The 11327-nt window shown below is 40.4% G+C and overlaps 1 protein-coding gene across 1 annotated transcript; it reads right to left on the bottom strand.

Moving 5' to 3' along the window:
• Nucleotides 1–3462: 3462 nt before the first annotated feature.
• On the bottom strand, nt 3463–11287 carry rhoab (ras homolog gene family, member Ab). Its single transcript, XM_087782494.1, has 5 exons — nt 11180–11287; nt 6686–6843; nt 5547–5667; nt 4355–4485; nt 3463–3637 (listed from the first exon to the last, which is right to left on the bottom strand). The coding sequence occupies exons 2-5, from the start codon at nt 6839–6841 to the stop codon at nt 3464–3466; spliced, it is 582 nt and encodes a 193-aa protein (XP_087638620.1). The 5' UTR covers nt 6842–6843; nt 11180–11287; the 3' UTR covers nt 3463.
• Between the last annotated feature and the right edge of the window lie 40 nt (nt 11288–11327).

Raw genomic sequence — 11327 nt, 5'->3', positions numbered from 1 at the left:
TTCTATTATTAAACTTATCTTTATTACACTTATCTTCATTTGAAGTTTCACTCAATATTTGTTACACTGTGTAAATTAATTAAAATATGTTTACTTTATTCATGTTGAATATTTATTTACATTGATTTATTTAAGATGATTTAAAAAATATATTTTACTTATATATTGAATGTATTTACATTGAAACATTTTACATAGATTTTTCTATAATTTAATTTTTAGACTAAACTGTTCTTTTACGTTTATTTTTTTTTAATGTATTTTTTTACTCATTGAAAAGTAACTGAATGTATTTATTTATCTAAATACCTTCCGTACGTGAAGCTGCGACACACTAATATGCGTCAGAGTGACACCTCCTGCTCTCCACGTCGGTTTCCTCATTGCAGATAATAAAGCACGTGTAGATCCCGCCCCCTATTTGATTTCCTCCTCCCCGATTGGACAGTTCCCCCGCGCTGTCCCTCCTGTGATTGGACGCGTCGATCAGCGATGAGCTCATATTGGTTAAAAATAGTAGGGCTCGCGCGAGGCTAAAAATAGAGCGGTATAAAAGCCGAGGCTGCAGCAGTCGCTGCTCAGAGGTTGTTGGTTCGACGCTGAGAGGCGGAGACGCTGCGGCGCTGCAGCCGCGCGCACTCTGTGCTGCGGCAGAGGAACGTCTCGTCCTGCCAGCGCCACGTTCAAGCAGCGCCAGCAGCCGCTGACGGACTTCCTTCCGTTCTTTTGTCACACTTTCCGCACAACTTCCTGTTCAGAGAAAAACAGCTGATGCTGTCGTTTCGTGTCTTTTAAATAAAGTTTTATTGACAGGATGACAGTGACGTCAGACGCGACAACAACACATCCTTTGATCGTCGATAAATGATGATGATGATGATCTTCATCTTACGACACTTGTAACTACACAACATTTAAACAGCCTCCCACTCATGTTGTGTAATAGTTGTGTGTCATTGCACCTCCTACACACAAGTCTCACACTTTTGACCAACGTCTCACACTCATTCAGGTCAAAGGTCATTCATGATAGTTTCCATTAGAAAATCAAGATCATTTTTAAACATTTAACTCACAAATGTCTATATTTTTCATTTTTCTTTCCTTGTGACTCTGTGTCTTTTTCTTTTTTTTTAATCTTGTATTCAAGGGTTAAAGTTCACCTCATACTGACTGCAGATATCAATGCTAGGCTAACAACACTAGCAAGTTTAGCGTAATAATAATCTTATTTATATATATATATATTGTATTTTTGTGGATATCTGTGTAGAAACATATGTGGCAAAATAACAAATAATAAACGTTTCACTTCTTCCTTTTATTAAATGTATTTAGTTTATTTATTATGTATGTAGAAATAATTTCATATTTTATAGATGATCTATAAAAGAACAAATCATTATTAATAATTGTATTAATATAACACCAGTAAGAACCAGAATTTAAAATTGATCCTGAAAGAAGCATTGAAGAGTTTTCAGGATCAGAGGAATGTGAGTTCTTCTACTAGAGCAGCTCAAGGCACTTAATTCTTCTACTAGAGCAGCTCAAGGCACTTAAGAAATAACCACTACTTACTAACTCACTTACTTTAAGACGTACAGTTTACATTTTTCTTTAGAGATAAATACTAGAGTTAAATAAAAAGTGAATTTGAACATTCGTACTAAACTACTATAAATGATACAATGTGTTAAATATAATCGATTTTTTTAATTCACGTTTATTTTAATATATTTTCTGGGCCAAACATTATTTAAAAGGTTTATATTCATATAAACAATGACACGGTTTGTGTAGTTAACAACACTTCGTTGTGTTTTGTTGTGTGTGTTACTTCTCCCTCAAGTCGTACTTACCATCTACACACTGATTGATCACGAGGTTGAACGTTACACACGTGAGTCTGAGACCAACAATTAGACACAACACTGAGCAGCAGGTCTTCAATGTACCGACAACACACACGACAACGTTTCTATTTTCTGCACAAAACTCACAACGAGCCGAGCTACTGAACATGCAGCTTCCTCCCACACACACACACATATATACACACATACAAGTATGCACAAACACACACACTGATATCACCTCTGCATCCCACACACACATATATACACACACACACAAGTATGTACACACACACTGACATCACCTCTCATCTGCATCCCACACACACATATATACACACACACACACACAAGTATGTACACACACACTGACATCACCTCTCATCTGCATCACACACACAAGTATCTACACACACACAGATATTACCTCTGCATCCCACACACATATGTACACACACACGTATGTACACACACACACACCCCTGATCTGCATTCCACACATACACATGTACACATATATAAACACACCTGTATGTACACGTGCATTCACACACATATTAGAATCAGAAACAGACACACACATGTACACACACCAATGTTTAAACACACATCCAAAAACTGTGCAAGGTCACCATGAAGTCACTGATACTAGATGTACTACATGATAGAACTACTGGTAAAGGTGTAAATATTGAGTTTTAATGAAGACACTAAAATCATCTTCTGACCTTCAAAGCTGAACATCAATCAAAGTTGATTGACATGTGAAACAGGAAGTGAAGTGTCGTAAACAAACCAGTCACTGGATCATAAACACAAAGACTCACACACTGTGTGTTATAGAAAGTAATTTATTACACAAACCAAAGCAAGTTTACAAATACAATTTCCAGTCGTGTGTGTGTGTGTGTGTGTACGTGTGTGTACATGTGTGTACATGTGTGTAGTCTAGTATGAACAAACCCACAATTCATATGTACAGACTTTGCAAACAGATTTTCTTCTCCTCGTCATCGTTCTAGTCGTGGCTTCAGCGTCTTAAGAATCTAAAAACATGAAATAAAAGTTTGTTTTTTTTACACGAGGCTTATCTTCTAGCTCCTCACTGCAGGGTCAAAGGTCGACGACACACACTCTTCATATATAAATACTGATGGACGTCGTGGAAGCTTCTCTCGACAGAAGGAACGGCTTTTATTTGGCAGGTGAAGAAGAAACGAGTGAAGACGTCGACGGATCCTCGCCGCGACCCTGGAGACGCCGGCGCTCTGACCTGCTTCGCGGGGGAACGAGGACACGCGGAGCAGCTATTTTCGATGCTTTTCAAAGACGTTTCGACACTTGGCTGCGAGTAAAACATCATTTTTTTTTTCTACCGCCGTTTCTCCTGCAGGTCGCTGGTTCCAATCCCGCCGTCGTCGTCGTCGTCGTCATGTGCTTCCTTCTGGCCGGCGCCGGAGCTCCCCCCCCCCCCCCGTCACAATGTAAAAATCAGTCCATGTACAGTCTTCTTCCTCCCCCCCGCTCTAGTATCTCCCCCCTCCCCCGGTCCTGGGTACAGTAGTCTGACCCGGGGGTGAAAACAGTCCCAGAGATTTCTGCCGTCTTTACAGCAGGACGCATTTATTGCTCTTCTTCCCGCGGCGGGCCTGCAGCGCCGCCCTGGTGGCCATTTCGAAGACTTCCCGCACGCCGTCCTTGGTCTTGGCGGAACATTCCATGTAACCGAAGGCGGAGATTTTTCCCGCCATCTCTCGGCCCTCCTCCGACTTCACGGGTTCCTGAGGCACAGAAGCTCCTTTAGTCTTCGTTTAAAGACAGTTTATGTGTTTTTTTTTAATGGTTTTCTAGTAGTTTTTCAATGGTATCTAATTATTTTATTGTTTCTTTTTTTTAAATTAATTATTTTATGGTTTTTCTCAAAAACAAAACTGTGGTTTTTCCATTTTAAGAATTTTTATTTATGTTTTTTTCTCATTTTTTTCTAAAGAAAAAATTCATTTTTAGAAAATATCAATGTTTCTCATTATTTAGTGTTTTTTTTATATGGTTTTTCAAACAAAACAATTCTTCGTTTGTGTTTTTTCTCATTTTTTTGGAACTTAATTTATTTTTAATGGTTTTTCTCGTCATTTTTTTGTGTTTTTTTCAAAAAAAAGAAATAATTATGTTTTTTCTCAGATTATTTTAAGGTTTTTCAAATTTTCTAAAACAAAACAATTAAACGAGTAAAATATCAAATGTAGAAAAATTCTGTAAAAATATATAAATAAACAAAGATTATTGTAAATAAATACCGTGTGAACAATTTTAAGTAAAAACGTAACAAAAAGTAAAAATCAATGCACAAAATACACACAGATTAAATATTAAAAAATACTCAGAGTTAATTGAATGTAAAATAAAATATAAATAAAATTAAGGTAAAACATATTTTAATAGATTGTGTGAACAAGTGTGTATATTCATAGAGTTGCATCATCGTCATGGTAACCGACCTGCTTCATCTTGGCCAGCTCTCGGCGCGTGTGGTCGTCGTTACGAAGATCCTTCTTGTTTCCCACCAGGATGATGGGAACGTTGGGACAGAAGTGCTTCACCTCCGGGGTCCACTTCTCAGGAATGTTTTCTGGGGTCACAGAGAGAGTCAAGGGTCACAAGGTCAGCCTCGGTACGGATGGCCCGGGGGCCAGATGTGGCCCGACAAGTAATTTAATGCGGCCCGACTGATGGTTTTCTCAAAATCAAATGAACATCGACTAGATCTGTGTTACGAGTGAAGGAAAGACTATCTTTTGTCGTTTGAGATTAAGACTTTTGAGTCCTCGTCTCTCATTCAACTCATTTCCCTGTAGTTTTGACTCCATCGTGACCAAGTTTTTGGTGCTAAAAGTGATCAAAACTTGATCATGTTTCAAGTTTTCTGAAATTAAACTAATCTCTAAAAATGTAAGTAAACACCAGATTGATTTGTTTTATTTTTTGCACTGAAAACTGTGTTTTCTTACAGAAGAAAACAGCTTGAAGTGTAAGTTTACCACAAAAAACACAACATTTAAACCAGAATGTGTGAAGTTATTTTCTTTTTGTTAGAATCGTTTTTATAAAATTGGCATCGAAAAAAAAAAGGAAAATTAAGGAACTCGTATCAAAGAAAAGTTTTTTTTAATCCAATATTTGTGAAAGAAATGCATTCATTGAGACGTGTCGAGTTATAAGTTATAGATCATCTAGAATAAACCATCAAACTGATGCTTCTCATGACAGCAAATCTAAGCTCGGTGGGAATTTGACACGTCTCTGGTAACGACCTTTGACCCCTCGATGATTCCACACATGGAACTGAAGGAAGTGACTTTGTTCAGCACAGAGTCGGCTGAATAGAACAAAGTGACGACTGCAGGCTTTGGTTCAAGTATGAGACGAACTAGATAACTAGATGTTATCAGGAGCATTAAACCGGAGCGAGTCACTGAGTCAACAGAGCAGCGACAGAGGAAGTGATTCTGAGAGAAGCTGGAAAGTGACGAGTCGGGTTTTTTCTGGTCAGCGACACATCGGGATTAACTGAGGCGCTGCAGAAACTCTTATGGTGTGTGTGTGTGTGTTAGTGTGAGTGTGTGTGTGTTACTGTGAGTGTGTGTGTGTTAGTGTGAGTGTGTGTGTGTGTTAGTGTGTGTCTGGACTCACCCAAGCTGTCGGGGCTGTCGATGGAGAAGCACATGAGGATGACGTCGGTGTCTGGATAAGAAAGGGGTCTCAGTCGGTCGTAGTCCTCCTGACCAGCTGTGTCCCAGAGAGCCAGCTCCACCTGAGACCAGAGACTTTGTTCAGGCGTCACAGAACAACATCTAGACTTTTATCATGTTTGGGGGTTTTTGTTTATACATTTTTTAGAATGTTGTCTTTTTTCAAATTTTTAAAACATTTTTTTTTTAATCAGATCTTTTTTAAAGAACTTTTGATGTTTTTTCTCAATTTCTTTTGTGGTTTTTCTATTTAGTTTTTTTTTTATAACTTCATCATGGTTTTTCTAATATATTTTTAGAAAATCTAAAATGAATTCTCTCTTTTTTGGTGGTTTTTCTATATTTTTTTTCATGGATTTTCTGATTTTGTTTTGTTTAAGAAAATGTTCAATAGTTTTCTCTTTTTTTATGGGTTTTCTATAAATTTTTCATGTTTTTTCTAAAAAAAAAAAAAAAGTACATTTTTTTAAACGTTTTTTTCAATAAAAAAAAAGAGTAAACAATTAAGAGTAAAATGTTAAATGTAGTAAAGATTGTGTAAAGTGTTAAATTATTTGGTGAAAGACGCTCACATACTAATGGTGCCAACAATACAGTGAACTCCCATGATGCCTTTCTGACGGCCGGTTGGTCGCTACAATTATTAAATTCCACATCAAAAGTCAACGACAGCTGTGATTGGTTGACTGGGCGGCAAAGCATCGGGGGAGCGGTCCAGGTCACCGTTCCTTTAAGGGTTGGCCCTTCATTTGTCAGGTTCAAGAGCTCAAATAAATTAGGTTTAAAATGGTCAATACTATGGTTATCAGAACATAACCCCTGCAGTGAAGAGGAACCACTGGACACGACAGATAAAAGACCTGCTCAAGGCCGTGTATTAAAAACCCTCTCGCAAAATAGATTCTAGGTCAGATGGTTCCCGTCGTTACATCAAAATGACGCGTCAAACGAGGACGAACTGAGCAAAGGAAGTAGAATCAACAGTAAATAAACCTGACTTCCTGCGAGCTCAGAAGCAGACGAGCGTCAATCGTTCTCGTGACAGTTCAGCGACGGAGATAAAAGGTCGACGGATCTCACCTGCTTGCCGTCCACCTCGATGTCGGCCACGTAGTTCTCGAACACGGTGGGCACGTAGACCTCCGGGAACTGGTCCTTGCTGAAGACGATCAGGAGGCAGGTCTTCCCGCAGGCGCCGTCGCCGACGATCACGAGCTTCTTACGGATGGCGGCCATCCCTGAGGAGGACCACAGGAAGGAGATCAATATCTATCTGGGATCCTTCAAGGATCCAGAAGCAGTGGAAAGATGGAGAACAACGTGACCTTCAAAGAGCGTAAAGAGAGACCATGACACATCCAGCAGCGTGGGAGGAAGAGAAGCGTTTGGGATTCAGTTCTTTTTTTATTTCGTGTTCGTCACGCTCTCAACGGAAGCAGCGTCGCATTAAACGTCAACTTCTCCAAAAACATCTAGACTTCAACATTTGGAGATATTTTGAAAGCGGTTCTAACGGTTATTTACAAGAAGTTTTCTCTGCTAAACGTGTTTAAAAAGACGAGCAGACGCCCAATCGTAGGATTAAACGAGCCTGAAAGTGAGATATTTCACGCCGCCCTGCGCAGAAGCGAAGCCGTTTGCTCAATGAACGAGAAGGAAGTGATGAGGAAAGACAGGAAATGGAACAAAAGGCAGATTTCAGCATCGGTGTGTCCGACCCGTGCACCAAACACTACAGGAACACGCCGTTAAAAGAGTGACATATAGTTCCTTCACATTAGGATTCAGCTCCGGTAGACGTTCAGCGCCGCGACACCAGCCATAACTCAGGCGGCGCACCTCCGACCGGGACAGTTATTACACCTGCCGCCGAGACCAGGATTCCAGGATCACACGCATTGTACTCGTGTGCGGCGTGACCTCGCACGGAACCGTTAAAATGGAGGAGGTTTCTCTTCGGCGTTGAAATAAGAGACTGTCAGACGATGTCACCTCCAGACCGTCACCGAGGTCTACGATGTTACCGATACTTGGTTCGGTTCACTAGAACCGTACATACCGGGTTTAAAAAAAAGAAAGATTCCGAGGAAGCACTTGTGTCTCAAATCGCATACTTGTGTACTCAAAGTTAGTATTTTTAGTGAGTAAGTGCGTCTCAATTCTTAGTATGTGAAAAGTAGTGCTCCATACACACTAGATTGTCACTAAATCGCCCACAAAACTGAGTATGGATCGATGGACACTTTCTACACTAAACGGCTCCATCTTAGTGACGTTGTAAACGGAAGTTACGACATATATATATATATATATATATATATTCATATACTTACAGGTGTATTTTCAGCAGCAGAAGGATGAGACGTATTCGGTGCTGATACCAGCTTAAATATCTTGACAATATTTCGATGGTCATGTATTTTATTTATTTCTTCTAAACTTGCAAAACGTTCTGCCAGCAGGTGGCGATAGTGTTCCTACAGCTGGTTGAAATCATCGTTAAATAGTAGTAGAAGAAGAAGCTGTCGCGTCATTTCCTGTTAGTGTGTAGCAGCAGAGTTTGATTTGAGACATACTATCTGTGGAGGATTAGTTACTAGTTAGTATGTACACTATCCTGATGCATACTAACTTCTAGTGTACTAAGAGAAGTATGCGATTTGAGACACAGCACAGGTGTGTTCGAGGCGAACATTCGACTTCCTGTCGCGCCCGAGCCACACTAATCGCACAAGTGAAGACGCATAGATGGACGGAACTTTGATTCAAGTCGACGTCAACGAGCCGATAGAAGCCATGGAATCGTGGCTCGACCTTTGCCCCCGGTCACACGGTTAACCATACCTCGTGACGCAGCTACACTAATACACACCTACATCCTGACACTGGTTTCCACTTTTATCGATAATCCAAATAGAAACTGGAGGTGGATCTACTGTTAATATCCGGTGGAAACCTCACGGCTTTATTACAGGTTAAAGTCTAACGTTTATCACTCGCTGGTTGGAGCTTCATCATCAGATTGATTTCAGGAGCTCAACGCTCTCAGGCTGGTGGAAAAAACTTAAGTAGGACAGTGATGTCAGAAAATATTAGAGCGTCGGTTGAACGTCTTAAGTAGAAAAAAAGGGGGGCAGCCTCAGCCTGGAGCCTTCTATACGCTTGAGAAACAGCCGGCGGGTGAAACATCAACGTGTCCTCGTTTCAACAAAAGCATTTCCAGCTCGTGATCGCAAAATAAACGGGTCTGTCGGTGGTTAATGTTGTCGTCGCCACAGATGCGTCTCCTAAAGACACACCAGTGACGGACCGACTGAAGTCGTCGGCTCACTTCAGGAGATCTGGTTTATTATCTCACAGCTGGATCCCAGTGTTTGCCAACATTCAAGGTCAGATCTGCTGGTTTTTAATTTGTAAATCTCGGCTTCGTTGACTTGTTGACACGCTCGCCACGTTTATCTCACAGAGTCACACGTTCTCGAGGCTGCGGCCCAGAGATAAGGAATCATCGGAAGTGGAATCGATAACGTATCGACTCAAGAGTCCTCCTCGAGTCCAAGTTCTGACCCAGACACTCGAACCATTGTTGTGTCGTACATGTGTGAAGTCACGCATCAAGTGCTCAGTCAGACGACCTTTGTGTTGTACGGCAGCGAAGTCTATCATTCAGTGTCCAGTGCTTTAAAGAACACGTATGTGAAAATGACTTTGATTATCAGTCAACTTTTATGTACAGATCAAGAAGAATAAAAGCTTCTAATACGACAAACTATGGACCACTTGTTTGCACCTTTAAATACACGTGTATGTTCATGTGATGAAGACATTAAGAAATTAGGTTAAATTTCTTATTGCATCAAACGTGTCCAATTTGTCTTGAGAAAACTGCAAAAGGATAATGTGTGTGTAACGTGTCAGTAGCTGTACAAAGAGACACCATTTTCTTAAAATTGTATCTTCACGTCATTTTCATGCTTCTACTAAAAAAACACACCCAAAAACAGCACATTTTTTCCTCTACAGGCCGAAATCAAGGCATCTACATTATTGTGTTGTTGTGTTTCATGACTGAACTGTGAAAACTATCATAGATCAGCAGTGATTTAAAATTAAATCAAAGGGAAATTGAGCGGCAACTCTGATGCCAACAAACTTTGGATTAAGTGTGTATCGTCTATATATTGTATCGTAGAATAATTGGCTTCATGTTAGTGTGTTTTATTGAATTTAAAAATGTATAATAATAATAAAAAATACAGTTCATCGTTTCAGAAAAACTGACGATTACAACGAGAAACCAATCAAAGGATAAAAGCTTTTTTTTAAAGGCACTTTCATTTTAAGTGACGCCTTTAAATAAAGGGTTTAAAAGTGTTTATTTAAATGTATATATCGTCTGAACACTGTCATCAGAGACGCAGATGCAACACTAATAGACTCAGGGACTCATTCATTCCTCGTGCTATTAGACTGTTTAATTCTGAGCAGGAGTGAAAAGACAATATTCTATGTTGATCTTCGAATTCTTTGTTATATGTTCTTTATCTTTGGACTTAGAATGTGTCATCTTTCTTTCTATAGCACTGTGTTCTTTTATGAATCTATCATCTGTGATGCTGGAAAAAAAAAAATCCCAAAGGAGACTCCAGAGGATCAATAAAGTTTATCTATCCATCCAGATATAGATATATAATAATCCGTAATAATGTTTCTCTAAGACTTGTTGTATGTATTCAAAGGAATCCTGTTGGTGTTAAAACGCTTCATCGCCGACTCAGAATGTAGAATTAAGGTAACAAGGTTTGAGAAAAAGCCGTCAGTCTCCTGTCAGAGTGGACGTGTCACAAGAAAAGATCCCACAGAAGAGAAACTTTCCAGCGCCTCCACTGAAGCGGTGTCTGTGCAGCACTGGGTGGGTCACCAGAAAGATGGCGTCATCACAGGCAACAGATGGCTAGTGTGTCCGCAGTGGAAGAATGGGTGGGTGGCCCCACGTCTCCACACAACTACACACCACCAGCTACACACTTTTACACGGCAAAGTGCACGAAAAACGATTTAAAAACCGAACAACAAGACGATTATAAGATCATAACCAGGTTATGTGTTGGTAATAATGACGAGTTTAAGTTTAAGAGATAGAAGACGTTTTTTTTATTGGTTTTAACACAAAAACCAAGTGTGGTTTTAGTGTTTTTCATGTTTTAATTCGCTGGTTCTGTCGAGGTTCGTTGTTTATTCGCGGAAATCTTGAAAATCTAGACAGAAACTCCCAAGTTACACCAAGTTTTATGCGGATTTGACAGTCATTTTAAGCATCCGTGTCGTTCTTAGACGCGAAATAAAGCCTCTGCGGTGATCTTAGTGTAGTTTAGTTCCGCGACTGCGGCTCAGATCAAGTGCGGAAGCGGCTCCAGAATCTAGGCTTGGCGAGCTAGCCTGTTAGCATGTTAGCAGCGCGGCCTCGCGAGGCTCCGGACAACTTGGAAAATAACACTTTGTCTCGTTTGAAAACCGAACCGCGGACGGTGGCGGTGTCGGCGGTACCGCCGGGGCTTCGTCGAAGTAGTTTACCTGCAGTTTCGGCGGTTCTCAGGGGCGTCAGTCGGTGTTTGTGGCGGAGAAGAGTCGCTTCTTCTTCAACAGTCGCTTCATACAATGCTCTGCTTCACGGGAGCGCGCAGCCGGGTTTGTAGACCGTCGCTGCGGGGGGAGGGGTGGC

Source organism: Callionymus lyra, chromosome 19, assembly GCF_982586985.1.
Source record: "Callionymus lyra chromosome 19, fCalLyr1.hap1.1, whole genome shotgun sequence".
Lineage (NCBI taxonomy): Eukaryota > Metazoa > Chordata > Actinopteri > Syngnathiformes > Callionymidae > Callionymus > Callionymus lyra.
This window is presented reverse-complemented; position numbering and strand designations above follow the sequence as displayed.